Source organism: Triticum urartu, chromosome 2A (assembly GCF_056163025.1).
Source record: "Triticum urartu cultivar PI428250 chromosome 2A, HENAU_Tu73, whole genome shotgun sequence".
NCBI classification, from domain to species: domain Eukaryota; kingdom Viridiplantae; phylum Streptophyta; class Magnoliopsida; order Poales; family Poaceae; genus Triticum; species Triticum urartu.
The window spans coordinates 287,151,966-287,166,902 of record NC_141874.1 but is presented as its reverse complement, the minus strand read 5'-3'; the positions used below and the strand labels follow the sequence as shown (position 1 = coordinate 287,166,902).

At 46.6% G+C, this 14,937-nt stretch overlaps 1 protein-coding gene, 1 long non-coding RNA gene and 1 pseudogene across 2 annotated transcripts; 2 read left to right on the top strand and 1 right to left on the bottom strand.

The window, feature by feature from the left end:
- Positions 1-6,885, top strand: part of LOC125536073 (serine/threonine-protein kinase Nek3-like) — a 30,616-nt pseudogene extending 23,731 nt beyond the window's left edge.
- Positions 1,097-4,515, top strand: LOC125536957 (uncharacterized). Its single transcript, XR_007295381.2, has 2 exons — positions 1,097-1,439; positions 4,163-4,515. It is a non-coding gene; the product is annotated as an uncharacterized LOC125536957 (long non-coding RNA).
- A 3,539-nt stretch (positions 6,886-10,424) lies between the features above and the next one.
- On the bottom strand, positions 10,425-12,031 carry LOC125536958 (putative ribose-5-phosphate isomerase 3, chloroplastic). Its single transcript, XM_048700252.2, has 2 exons — positions 11,566-12,031; positions 10,425-10,976 (listed from the first exon to the last, which is right to left on the bottom strand). The coding sequence occupies exons 1-2, from the start codon at positions 11,944-11,946 to the stop codon at positions 10,539-10,541; spliced, it is 819 nt and encodes a 272-aa protein (XP_048556209.1). The 5' UTR covers positions 11,947-12,031; the 3' UTR covers positions 10,425-10,538.
- Positions 12,032-14,937: the final 2,906 nt, after the last annotated feature.

The window sequence follows — 14,937 nt, the reverse complement described above, 5'->3', positions numbered from 1 at the left end:
GAGCGGCATAGCAGAAGGAGGAGCGGCCGGGCGGCTCAGCAGGACAGGTTTGTTCCTAATTAACTGGTATATCAAATTTTTTCAATGCCTCCACGTGAGTACTAAACCGGCCACCAGTACCTAGTACTGGTTCTGATCTGATATTTGGATGTAGCGCATGGTAACAGCAGCAAGGCAGCAGCCTCGTGATTTGAAGTGAATCCACCTATGTCAACTGCTGTGCATCCAAATTTCACACGCACCAGCTCTTGTACCAAAACGGCAATAAAATAGCGGAGTCGGTCTCCGTCTCGCTGGATCGTAATACTGGCTGTTTTGATGGAAATCAACCCTCCTCAAACAGGCGGACAAACATGCCGCGTGCGGCAACACGCACGGAACCCTAGCTTCTTGTGATCTCAAACCTTGTACTGCCAGCTTCAAAGTTAATCATGCTCTCGACCACCAAACAATGAACCTGCCGGATCTTCCTAAACTGACAAAATTTGCGAGCCCATTGATCCCTAGATGAAAAGTGACGCCCGGATATTTAAGCTACAGTGAACCTCTGCTAATGATGCCATGTCACCTCGATTTTTGTTGCTAATCTCGTGTTAGTTTAAAAACCGATTCAAATTCAAATTTAAGAATATGGCAAACAACAAAAGTTTTTAAAAAGTCAAAACTAAAATGTTCTTATTCTCACAAATAATTCACAAGATATATTGGTGGAGAAAACAAGTTTTCATAAAATGTTTAAATGCACTAAACTAATCAAATTAGTAGCTATAACCAATAATCAAATGCTTTTTGTAATATATAAAATATTAAACTAATTTATTTGGGAGCCCAAGTTATTGTGGCATTAGCATAAGTAGTAACTATTTTAGAAACAAATTATATATTTTACAAAACTAAAATAAATAGAAAATAAAATAAAACGGTAAAAAGGAAAAGTAAAACAAAAACAAAAAAAAGAACGAAGAGAGACCCCCCCTCCCCTGGGCCCTTCGGCCCAACAGGGCTACCATGCCACCCCACAGCCCGGCCCACTCCTCCCCTTCCCCCGCTTCCCTGGCCTATACACCACACCCGACCGAACCCTATCCCCCTCTCCCTCCAGATCCGCTCCCCCACGACCCCCACTCTCTCCCTCGTCTCTCCCTTCCCACTCGCCTGGATCGGGGAGGAGCCTGATCCCATGCCTCCGCCACAGGCGCCCATCCCCGGCGCGGCCCCAGCCGCGCCGCCCGTCGCCACCGCCCGCCTCTCCGACTCCTCCCGCACATTGCCCGCCCCCCTGACACGAGCTGGATCGGGGGCTCGACCCCGCGGCACCCCGAGCCCCGAAGCCGCACCGTCGCCGCCTCGTCCCTCCACTGCTTCGCTGGAGCCGCCCACCGTCATCGTCGCCTCGTCGTCCTCCTCCCCGAGCACGCCTCGCTCAACTACAGGGCTATGTGAGCCCCCCTTCCATTCCCCTGTTCTTCCCTGGCGGATCCGCCGCCGCGTCCACACTCGCCGCTCGTGCTGCTCCCGCTCCCTGCCTCGCCCCCCGCGACGACCGCGTCGCGCGCCCGTCTTCCTTGGCCACGCCACACCACACGGCAACATTGCTCGCCTCGCTCCCGCACCGGTTTGCTGCTGCTCCGCATCGCCGCGCCCGACCACCATCCCGTGTCCCGCCTCGCGCGCACGCGCACGCTTTCCCGCGCTCGCGCTCACCACGGCTCCCGCACCTCCCCACGCCCTACTGCGTCCCCCGCCGGCCTCCGCCCGACCATGCCCGCATCGCCCGCTGCTCCCGACGGCCTTTGTCGGGCGTGAGCGCTCGCGCCCTCCTGCTATCCCGCCTAACCTCGCCAGGCCTCGCCCGCCGTCCTCATCCCGCAGCCCCTCGCGCACGCCCCCGCGCCACCACCTCCAGCCTCACCGCACGCCCAGCTCGCCCCGCGTGGCCTCGCTTACCATCGCGCCCCAGCTCCGCCCAGCTCTGGCTTCGCTGGCCGTGCGTGGCCCGCGGCCTCCGCCGGCCACCCCGCTGCACCCGGCAGTCGTGACGCCGCCCGGGTCCGTCCTCTCGGGCACATGCCCGTCAGGGCGCCCGCAACCGCGCCGAGGGCCCGCTTCCCCTTTGCCCGCTAAGGCCACATGGACCCATGAAAGCTGGACCCCGCCCCCTGTGACAATGGCTGGTGGGCCAAGCCCCTGAGAACGTTTAAAAAAGGAATTAAATAATAATAATAATAATAATTAACTCAATTAATTTTGATTAATTGAACTAAACAACTAATTAAGCTAATTAATCGTGATTAGTTAGTCTAGTCAATGACGAACGGGACCCACACGTCAGTTTGACCTATGAACCCTGTTGACTGTTGACGTCATGATGACGTCAGCAAACACTATTCTGGATAATGTTGAATTAAAATAATTAAATAAATGCTAAAGTTAATTTAAATCTTTTAAAATCAATATAAAATAAACCATAGCTCAGATGGAAAAACTTTGTTCATGAAAGTTGCTCAGAACAATGAGACGTATCCGGATACGCAGCCCGTTCGTCCGCCATGCATCCCTAGCATAGCAAACATGTAACATCCCCCCTCTGAATCATCTGTCTAAAAACATAAAACACCGGGAGTACTTTCCTCGATGTTTCCCCCCTTCGCTGATATCACCTCCTACAGTGTTAGGGAACACCTAGCACCGCTCATTGTCATGTCATGCATCGTTATGCATCTGTTTGCATTGTATTCATTGTTTCTTCCCCTTCTTCTCTCCGGTAGACTATGAGACTGACACCGCTGCTGGTGCCCCAATCGACTACGCTGTTGACGACCCCTCTTTCTTGCCAGAGCAACCAGGCAAGCTCCCCCCCTTGATCACCAAATATTGCCTATTCTTATCTCTACTGCTTGCATTAGAGTAGTGTAGTATGTTACCGCTTTCCGTTAACCCTATCCTGATGCATAGCATGTGATTGTTGCTACAGTTATTGAACCTTACCTACAATCCTAAATACTTAGTATAGGATGCTAGTTTACAATCAGTGGCCCTTCATTCTTGTCTGTCTGCCATGCTATACTATCAGGCCGTGATCACTCGGGAGATGATCTCGGGTATATAATTATATATTATATATGATACTTGTGGTGACTAAAGTCGGGTCGGCTCGTAGAGTACCCGCGAGTGATTCACGGATTGGGTCCAAAAGGACGTTTGTCCCGACGGCCTATGAGTGGATCCTTGTGGCGGAGCGACAGGGTAGGTTGAGACCACCTAGGAGAGAGGTGGGCCTGGCCCTGGTCGATGTCCGCGGTTATTTCAACACAACACGCTTAACAAGATCTTGGTATTTGATCTGAGTCTGACCACTGGCCTATACGCACTAACAAACTACGTGGGAACAATTATGGGCACTCGACGTCATGGTATCAAGCGAAGCCTTCGTGACGTCAGTGACTGAGCAGCGCGCGCCGGGTTGGACTGGTACGCCTACTCTTGTATAAGGGAGGCTAGGTCTGCTCGCTGGCCGCGTATGCAACGTGTAGGTGTGCAATGGGCAATGGGCCCAGACCCCTGCGCCATAGGATTTAGAACGGCGTGTTGACCCCTCTGTTGTGCCTAGATAGGGCCGCGACGTGCTGATCTTCCGAGGCCGGGCATGACCTAGAAAAGTGTGTCTGGACAAAGGGGGTCGAGCATGTTGGGAAATGTGGTGCATCCCTGCAGGGAAGTTGATCTATTCGAATAGTCGTGTCCCTCGGTAAAAGGACGACCCGGAGTTGTACCTTGACCATATGACAACTAGAACCGGATACTTAATAAAACACACCCTTCCAAGTGCCAGATACAACCGGTGATCGCTCTCTCACAGGGCGGCAAGGGGAGGATCACCAGGTAGGATTATGCTATGCGATGTTACTTGGTGAACTTACCATCTACTCTCTTCTTCTGCTGCAAGATGGAGGTTACCAGGAGCATAGACTTCGATAGGACTAGCTATCCCCCTCTTATTCCGGCTTTCTGCAGTTCGGTCCACATATGCTACCCATGTTTCATTTGATACCAATGCATACATATGTAGTGTACCTCCTTGCTTGCGAGTACTTTGGATGAGAACTCACAGTTGCTTTGCTCCCCCTTTTTCTCTCTTTCTATACCCGATTGCTGCGACCAGACGATGGAGTCTAGGAGCCAGACGCCATTGTCGATGACGACTGCTACTACTCGGGAGGTGCCTACTACTACGTGCAGGCCGATGACGACGACCAGGAGTAGTTTAGGAGCATCCCAGGCAGGAGGCCTTCGCCTCTTTCGATCTGTATCCCAGTTTGTGCTAGCCTTCTTAAGGCAAACTTGTTTAACTTATGTCTCTACTCAGATATTATTTCTTCCGCTAACTCGTCTATGATCGAGCTCTTGTATTCGAACCCTTGAGGCCCCTGGCTTGTAATATGATGCTCGTATGACTTATTTTATTTGTAGAGTTGTGTTGTGATATATTCCCGTGAGTGTCTAATCTTGATCGTACACGTTTGCGTTTATGATTAGTGTACGGTCAAATTGGGGGCGTCACATGAAATCCCTCCAAGAACTCAACACCACCGTGCGCAGGCCACATGGTGGGCGCCAACTGTCGTGGAATTGTCACGGCAGATGTCCTCGTTGAAAGGACTTAGTCGTGAGGCCAACGCATCTAGTTCGTAGCTTGAGAGGGGTTGAGTGGGACGAGAGACGCGAGGTTTTACCCAGGTTCGGCCCCTCACGGTGGAGGTAAAAGCCTACATCCTGCTTCATTGATATTGATGACGATGATCACGATTACACGGGTGCTCTAACTCAAGAGCTATAGACTTGTTTTTCTAACCCTAATTTGTCTAACTTGTGGAATTTCTCCCTCTTGGGGTGCCCTGCCCCTCCTTATTTATGTTGAAGGGGCGGGTTACATGACTAGTCCTAGTAGGATTAGGATTATTCTATTACAAGTGGAGTTCCAGTCTTGCTTCCTTTGTAAGGGAATATTCCTTATGCCTATCATCTTAAGCCGGCCTACCATAATATGGGTTGGCCTTCCTTGAACCGCCCGTTGGGCCAACGGGTCTTGTCGCTCCTCTGACCCGCCTGCCGGGTTACCAATGAGTCACCAGGCCCAGCCGGGTCATCAGTGAGTGGAGAGATCCGGATGGGTCACCAGTGAGTCGCCAAGTCCGGCCGGGTCATAGATCTGGCCGGGTCATACCGTGGGGTATATCCCCGACAGGTACTATCTTGCAAATGGTATTTACCCCTCTTGCTGTATATTAGTGAAGAGCATCAAAAAGCCCAAAACTAGTATTGAATTTGCAAAGGAGCAAGAGGCTATCCGAAAAGATATAGAAAGATCCTTCGGGGTTTTGCAAACTAGATTTGCCATTGTTCGTGGTCCTGCTCATTTTTGGGACAAGAAAACCCTGAGCAACATCATGACATGTTGTGTGATTCTTCACAACATGATCATCAAAGATGAGAGGGACTTGAATTTAGAGTTCTTCTACGACAATGTCGGTAGTCGTGTGAAGCCAGCTAGAGATCAACCCTGACCGCATACGAGCATTCCTTTAGACATACCAACAGATTTAAGATGTAGACACCCATCATCAGCTCCAGGAGGATCTCATTGGGCACCATTGATAGAGGCATGGCCAAAGGCATTGAGCACAGTTGGCAAAGGCATCAGCCAATTTTACATTCATTTCATTTAATTCATGTGTGATCGGTATCATTGTTGTATTCGGAACAATTTTTGTATTAAATTGTTAGTTTTATTTGCTGACTTGAATAATCATTGTAATTTGGATACGTAATATTCACATTTTATATTATTTGAATTCATATTACTGTCATATGTGAGATATGTGTTAATTCTGGAAACCACGCGTTTTGCGGGCTCGCGCGGGCTGCGGCCGAATAGAACCCGCGTAGCGGAACCGAATATTCTGTTTTACAGTTCCACTATGCGGGTTCTGTTCGGTCGCATCCCGCGCGAGCCCGCAAAATGCATTTTCCGCAAACTGTAAACACGCGATACGGGTCGATGATTCAAAGGGTCTACTAGAGTTGCTCTAATCAATTCTTCATCACAAATATTTCACCAAGCTTTAGTCCCACAAAAGGAAGTGCCATTTTATCGCCCCTTGCTGAAAATCCAACATCTCATCCAAAGTTTGAAGACTTCCTTTCGTAGGAAGTTCATGTGTGAAGCATTATATGTAGTGGATGTGTGACGCATTGTGTGTGCTTCGATCAAATATTATGCATTAACCTTTTCTTGTTTTGATACCAGCAACCTCCCACATCAAGGGCTTCGGTGGACCAGACAAGACAAGCTACGCGGCAAGCATCACTTTCCCCATGCATGTTCAATGCTCATGAGAAGAGGCGAGTCGCCGACATTCGTGCTAGATTGAAGTCTCCAGATATTTCAGCTAAGGCACCTCCAATCGACATAATTGTTGAATTCCCACTGGCATCCTCTAAAGATCTATTGCTTCCCATCATGAATCTCTTGCCACCATCTATCACCGACCAATCGATCACCAAGGACAAATGCACTTTCTAGGTGCTCCGGAGCGACAGCGAAAGCCACACGAACACTCATGATCCGAAATTGCTCAGTGCCGACAATAATTCACTTGAAAGTCATGCGATTGGAGGCATAAGAGGTTCGACACGACGTCATACAGGCAGAGAGCTGAGGCTCTCGAGGGCTTGCTTGAGTTTAGTTCCTGGTTACTCCAACATGAGAGATTTCAGGAGCTGGGGGTCTTGCTAAAGCCTTTTGGGCCCGGGAAGGCGTCTCCTAAGGAAAACAAACGGGGTTATAAGGAGAGGCCTCCAAAGGAAAACATAAGCCCACACTAATTTTCCATCTTTATTAGGTTCAGACCGTACAGTTTCACTACCCCCACCCACCCCACCCTCCTGTGGATGACTAATTCAAATTTCTGACCTGAAATGGTCTTGTGAATACAACTCCAAAACTCTATTGACATTTTGAGAAAAGAATAGTTTTGGATATGCTTTAATACTATAAGTTATCTGAAGATTTTGCTGGTATCTTGATAAAGTTTCAATTCGGTTGTTCTTGTTTTTGTATTTCTACCTTGGAAGACTGTTTTCGTGTTGCCCCTGTTGTCTTGAAAGATCAGATGGATATGCAGTCAAGGCTTCCTCTCGAAAATAAGAAGAAGAAAATGAGAGGGGTGTTTTGGAGGATGAGCTACCTGGAGCTCGGAATCCCAACCAAGCATTTGCCCATTGGGATGTGTATGACGTGGATTTCCAGTCTAATACAGTGTCAGTTCCATGTGGAAATATAGAGGTACCATGCAGGGGACTGGTGCCATGGGCTGATGTGCCTCGTGGGAGAATTTGCTTTTGGCCCATGTGGCCAAAGGTGTAGGCCGGTGAGACAATAAATGAGAGATGGAAATTTTCATTACTAGCATCAGCCCAAGGTATGAAATTGTAGACTGAAATTCAAAATACTTCTCTTAAAATAATACAAAACGCAAATCATGATCGGAAATAGTAACTAATGCAATCTGGGACTTCAATCGGGCCCATTCCATGTAACGACAATGAATTTGACATTTTGTGTTTCTCATATTATGCTTCAAATTTGCATTTGAAAATTTGTGGTACATAGATTCTTGTTACTACAAAAAAATGTTTTAGGAATTTTTCAATGTGCATACATAAGATATTTTAAACTATGTACGCCCGTTTTGCAAATGGTTGGGGGTACCCAATAAATGTAAAGTATCCAGTGCGCCCGAGCATTAAGATATATCAGAAAAAATACATGTTAGTTTTACAATGTAAGTTCTTTTTTGAGACTTGTAGGTTTTTTTTTTAGGCAAACCATGTAAGTACAATACATATGCAGTGCGGTTTTATAAGTTTAGATCCGAATTCAAAGCACATATCTAGAATAGCGAAAAGGACAAACCACAATTGTGAATATTAACTAATAAAAACTGGGCCTTCAATTCACCCCATTTTCTATATCATCCATGAAGGTGTGTCGGAGTGGCAGAGGTGGAGTGTTACAATGGGATGTTTTTCATGATGAAATAGATTTCATGTTACATTTTTTTTAGTTTATATTAAGACGGTCGGAGCAAAAATAAGACAACAAGCTTCGGAGGTGAAAAATCAGGGCATCGAGAAAAAGGATTGTTTTATGAAATATTTTCAAAGAAAAAGGATCAAATATGTGCATTTTCAGGGAGTACTCGATTGCTATCAACTGCCAGTCACTGGATGCTAGGTTCGGAGTGGCTGATTGTAGGATTTGACAAGGGCAGTATTAGGCGCCGGCACGCCGGCCCAATAGTTGGGCCGGTCGCACCGTAGCCGCCCGATGTAGCGAAGCGCAGCCATCTAATCTGGCTTCCGCATCCTCTCCTTCCCCCGTCTCTCGCCTTTCACTTCTTTCCCCGTCCCGTCAGAGCCCGTAGTATCCACCCCAACGACCCCGCGCCGGCGCGCCGCCACTTGCTTGCCGCCGCTTCCTTCCACTTCTTTCCCAAGCTAGCCGCTGCTTGCCATCCTCGCCAGGCAGCCACGGTAATAGCATAAAAACACCGATCCAACCTCGCAGCTCGCCGTAGTAACAGTTCTAGAACACAGAGACACGGGTTTCAGCACCTCCTGACCAGAGTCCCAGCTCACCACCCCCATGGTTTCCCGCTCGCCGTGGTGACCGTCGTGCTCGCCATGGTCACCTCTTGCTCGCCGTGGTCACTGGTTCCAGCAAAAATAGTTCACGGTTGCATCTCCCACACACTATGGTTGTAGCTTTTTCGCAGGTTGAAGCTTTCCCCCCATGCCGCTTGAAGCTTTTTCCGCCGTCGCTTGAAGCTTTTGCACCACCAAGTTGAAGCTTTTTCATGCTTGAAGTTTTCTTCCATTGTTTGAAACTTTTCCCTCATGCCTGTTGAAGCTTTTTCCACCGCAGGATGAAGCTTTTCCTATGCTGGTTGAAGCATTTCCCACTTACGAGTGAAATCATCGACGACCGTCGCCGCCGATTGCAACACCAGTTTCTTGTTTAGCTACAACTGACAAATAAAAAGTTGGAACCAGCATGTAGTTTTGGTGCATTGGCTGAAGTGTTTTCTGTGGCGACGCTGGCGTCCGCCTCATTTGTTGCATCCGACAAGACAAAAAGCTTCTACTGGCGAGCTTTTTTGCTACCACAACGACTGACGGAAGTAGTGACCAGGAGATGGATTTGCAGCAAACGATATGTTTTTCAGCACAAAACCAAAAGCTGATGGTAGCAAATGTGGGCGTCGGTTCCAGCAAAAACAAAAAGCGATGGTAGCATTTCGGTTGCAGCAAAAGAAATGCATCGCCGCCATCGGCCAACACCGCAGTGCATGCATGTAGCAAAAAAAGTCACTGGTGGTAGCAAAAACAGGCTACGGTTGTAGCAAAAATGTCGATGTTCCAGCAGGACGAACTCTGGTGGTAGCATTTTTGGGGGTGGTTCCAGCAAAACTCCTCGCTGGTTCCAGCAAACTTGGTCGCCGGTTGCAACTTCCTGTGAGCCCCTGTCGCAGCTCCAGTTGTGGCTTGCTCCATCGCAGGACGCGGCCGCTGCTCTCCGGTGGCGCGCCAGCGTCTTCTGGTTGAAGCTTTTGTCGTCGTTGATTGTAGCTTTTAGGTCGCCGATTGCAGCATCGATGGAGGAGCAAAAACTTTTAGGTTTTGTTTGGGAGAGGAGATGCTTGCAATGGCAGATAGGTGGCGCTCATGAAAGCAGCAGGGGGTCGCGCCGCTGACGCCGGCGAGCTCGTACTGCGGGAGATGGGATGAGATCAGACAGAAAGCGGAAGGAAGGAGAGAAAAAGAAAAAAAATAAAAAAAGAAAACGTTTGGGTCCACCAAGCGTGCGTTGTCAGTCTGTCTCGCGCGTGAAAAAAGGAAGCCAGCGGGAGCGAACCGGTGGAGCGCTTCGGCTGGCGCTCCGGCCCGAAACGTTTACCATTTGACAAGGCATGTGCATTGACTGGGCGCACGCGAACAGGAAGTGGGATGGGTGCGGGACGTGTTCATATGCACTGTCCACCTAACCATCTCAACCACAGGTTGGTTCACAGAAAAAAAAAACTTTTAACAGGTAAGTCTAAGCCGTACAATTTTTATTTTTATTTTTGCTTCCTTGAGTATGTAGCATGTTAGGTAATGAATAAGCTTGTGGTGAGCTGTATTCTGAATTATCTGATATACATGCATGCTCCCAAATTTATTCAAAGTGTTGTTCTAGAAGATGATTGTCGCCCAAAAAGATTAATGTCATTGACTTGTCACGATCATCAGGGCTTCAATCAATTGAAGTGGTGTTTTTTCTGCAATGTGACTCTTTCAAGCCCAAAATAAACCGAGCCATCGAAACATGGAAAAAATATATTTTGAGAAGAACATTATTTCCTCCTTTTACACAGATAGATTATTCAGTGAAAAACCGTAAATTCAACACGTCAACAATAGCCGACCCAAAAAACTCACTTTGTTTTGACACTGACACCGTCTGATCCAGCAATGATCACTGAGCTTGCCATGTTCAAGAACAACCCATGCTCAACAACTCCTTCCAAAGTTGCAATCTCCTTGCCCGCGCCCAACGCATCCTTGATTGGCGTCTTGAAGTATAAATCTACGATGTAGTTCGAGTTGTCAGTAACATAGGGCTTGTCATCCTCATTCAATCTCAGCTTTGCCTCGCAACCTTCTTCATTGAACAGACCCTGCAGTCTTACTTGATTGTACTTCCAGCAGAACTGCACAACTTCCACAGGCATGGCAAGACCGCTCCCTCCTAGGCCAGTAACTAGTTTCGTCTCATCAACGACAACAACAAACTTTCCTGATGCAGCTTCGACCATCTTCTCCCGGAGAAGGGCTCCACCCCGCCCTTTCACAAGGTTAAGATCTGGATCAACCTGTTTATAGTAGTAAAAAAAAGGAACAAGGTTAATCACCGATGGTTCTTAGAAAACAATGAAGAGGAGAATCTGAACCTCGCTACGGCAACCCCTCCTAATAAAAAAATCAAAGGACAAATAAGTGAACATGCAGTTGTTGTGATTGACCATTCATTTTAGCTCCGCAACATCATGGCATTCGACCGAAGCAGTGACAGGAAGGCATACACTTTCAGAGTGCTGACAGTCCTGCATGATAACGGCATACATACAAGATAAATGGTTGCTCCTTCGTAGTAACATGTTAAATGTCAGAACTAAAATGATACAGACAGGAAGTCTGAACTATCGTCCATGAAGTACAGTAGTAAGACAGAGCCATCTTTCATGCTCGGAAAGCAAGAAAGATGGAAATTTTAGCAAAAGGTGTTTTATCATCTTCCAAATATCGTCCATCAACTAAAAACATCTTTCATGCTCCAAGTGGAGTATGACAGAAATTCTAGCAAGAGGTGTTTTTTTTCCCATCTTCCAAATATCCCTACAAACAATGGAAATTACACGTTTATGCATAGTGGTAAAGAAGCAATGAGAAAAGAGGGAGGACCTCGTCAGCGCCGTCAATGGCGAGGTCGATCACGGGGTGGTCGTCGAGCGTGGAAAGAGGGATTCCCAGGGACATGGCCTGCTCAAAGGTGCGCTTGGAAGTGGGCACACCGACGATGCCGGAGAGCTTCCCGTTGGCAAGAAGCGCACCGATCTCGGCGACGGCAAAGGCGGCCGTGGAGCCTGTCCCGAGCCCCAGAACCATACCACTCTGCACCTGCTCCACCGCACGCACCGCCGCAAGCCTCTTGAGGTCATCCTGCGTCAGCGCCGTCGCCGCCTGCGCGGCATCCGCGCGCACGGCGAAGCGCGCCGGTCGGCGAGGGGCGGCGCGTCGCGCGGCGGCCGTGTGGAAGCGGACGGCGGTGGCGGCGGCGGCCATGCTGGGTAGCAGCGGGTGGTGCGAGCTCGTTGAGGATGGGGAGCTGGTGGAGGAGGGAGGAGATGTGCGGGGGTTGCTGCCTGACGATCAACCATCATAAAGCAACACAGAAATGCAGAAAACACCATCTCCAAAAAAACATTGGCCTTTTTTGCAAAATAAAAAAACACCAAAATGATAAGTGCCACACGTATGACACGAAGTAACATGATCCAAACGTCTTATTACCATCCATTTTGCCACATCAAACAGATGATATCATCAGACTTTCTTTTGGTTTTTCAGACTTAAAAATATTTTATCTCTTAAATAAAAATCCAACTAAAAATCCATTTTCATCATTAAATTTGTCTCGATAAGATCTTCAAAACTAGATTCGACATTCGACATTGATATGTTTCGACGACGTTCTTTTGGAGCCAAAAGTTGCCATGATGTTACACTGAAGTTGTCATAGTGTTTACACTAAATTTGTCATAATATGTTTCATCTAAAAAAAATCTTCTAGATTTGAAGCTACCATTGTATTTCAACTGCTTTTCACGGCAAATTTTATTAATTGACCATGGCAATTTTTAGTAATTAATCACAACAAGTTTAATTCATGAATCATGGCAATTTTTAGTAATTCATCATGACAATTTTTAGTTTATAGATCATGATATTTTTTGTATTTTGACCATGGAAATTATTTTTTGTATGAACCATGGCAAATTGTAGTATGAAAAATTTAAGCAATTCACCATGGCAATTTTAGTTTCTGGTTCATGGCAAATTTGAGTCATTGACTATGCATTTTTAAAGTAATTGACGATGGATTTCTTTTTAGTTATGAAGCATGTCAAAATTATTTCATGGATAATGGCAAATTTTAGTAATTCTCCATGGCAAATTTAGTTTTTTAATTTCCTTTTTATAACATGTCAAAATTTACTTTAAACGTAAAACAAAAAGTAGTTGATACATACCATGGCAACTTTAGTGTAACAACATGGCAATTTGTGTGCAATAGTGTAAACAACATGGCAATTTATGTGCAATAGTGTAAACAACATGGCAACATTCAATCGCCAGAAATATCGCCGAAACATATCGATATGGGACCTGTGCAAGCTGACACGTGACACTTACAGCCGTAGACGATGTCAGTAGGAACTTTTTATCCACGGAACGATTTCACCAGTAGAAACGGGTATGAAGTGAACAGTAGTACTACGGGTTAGAAATAAATGGACTAGGCTCATAATTTTTTTTGAAATCTCAAATAGTAGCCCATGAATAAAATAGTGAAGTGGTGGCTCTAAGTTTAGGCCGGGCCCAAGGCAGCACAAACGTATGACATGCGCGTGAATGGTCCGTCGAAATCCGGTTTGTTGCCTCGCAGGGGCGCTACTTCCTTTTGTCGTTTTATTTTTTGGTGTCTTGATGAACAAGTTTACTGTTTTCTTGTCCGGTAAGTTTGACTTAAAAATCAAATTTGTTTGAGATCGTCATCGGGACACGATATCGTCTCTAGTTCTCCTATATATACAACTTACCGTCCTCGACCAAAGACACACCGAATACACCTAGGGGTTTGCCTCATCTTGCAACTTGCGCCATCACCGTAGTCTATTCTATGCCGAACGCCGGCGTTCATCAACGTGCGGGAGAGCAGGTCTCCGGAATCGTTCATACTTGCGATCCTGCACCGAAAAAGGACGAATTAGGTTTTTTGGAAAACACTCTGCGCGACTTCTCAAGTTCGTCATCATGGGTCATCTTTCGTCCAAGTCGGGTGGTGCTACTCATCGCCGTTAACAATATATCGTCGCCAACATCGTCATCAACACTGTCGCTCCTGCAGCAACTAACGAACAGTACGTCCTTCATGATATGTTCATGTCTTTCTCTGTAGTTGCTACTTTGTGTGCGATGCTGGTGTGCTTGTTTTGATGTTCATCTAATTTGCTAGATTGTTGCATGCTAGTCTCTGTTCCAGTCATGAATTATTTACTGGAATTAATCATGAACTTGCCTAATATTCTAACTGTTCAAAATATGCCCTAGAGGCAATAATAAAGAAGTTATTATCATATTTACTTGTTCATGATAAATGTTTATTATCCATGCTTAATTGTATTGACCAGAAACTCAGATACATGTGTGGATACACAAATAAATACCGTGTCCCTAGTAAGCCTCTACTAGACTAGCTCATTGGTTAAAGATGGTTAAGCTTTCCTAACCATCGACATGAATTGTTATTTAATAATGGGATCACATCATTAGGAGAATGATGTGATTGATAGACCCAACCGTAAGCTTAGCATCAGATCGTATCACTTTGTTTATTTGCTACAACTTCTTCATGTCAAGTATCTGTTACATAACCATGAGATTGTGCCACTCCCGAATACCAGAAGATTACTTTGTGTGTTATTAAACGTCACTTCGTAACTAAGTGATCATAAAGGTGCTCTATAGGTATCTCGGAAAGTGTTTGTTGGGTTGCATGGATCAAGACTGGAATTTGTCTCTCGGTATGACAGAGAGATATCTCTGGGCCCTCTCGTTAATACACCATCGTGAATAGCTTGCAACCATGCGAATAATGAGTTTATGTTGGGGAATGCAGTAATTTAAAAAAATCCTGTGCACACGCAAGATCATGGTGATACATAGCAACAAGAGGGGAGAGTATCGTCTACGTACCCTCGTAGACAGTAAGCGGAAGCGTTATGACAACGCGGTTGATGTAGTTATACGTCTTCACGATCGATCGATCTAGTACTGAAGATACGGCACCTCCGCGATCTGCACACGTTCGGCTCGGTAACGTCCCGCGAACTCACGATCCAGTAGAGCTTCGAGGGAGAGCTTCGTCAGCACGACGTCGTGATGATGTTGATGATGTTGCTACCAGAACAGGGCTTCGCCTAAGCATCACTACGATATTACTGAGGTGGATTATGGTGGAGGGGGGAACCACACACGGCTAAATATCAATGA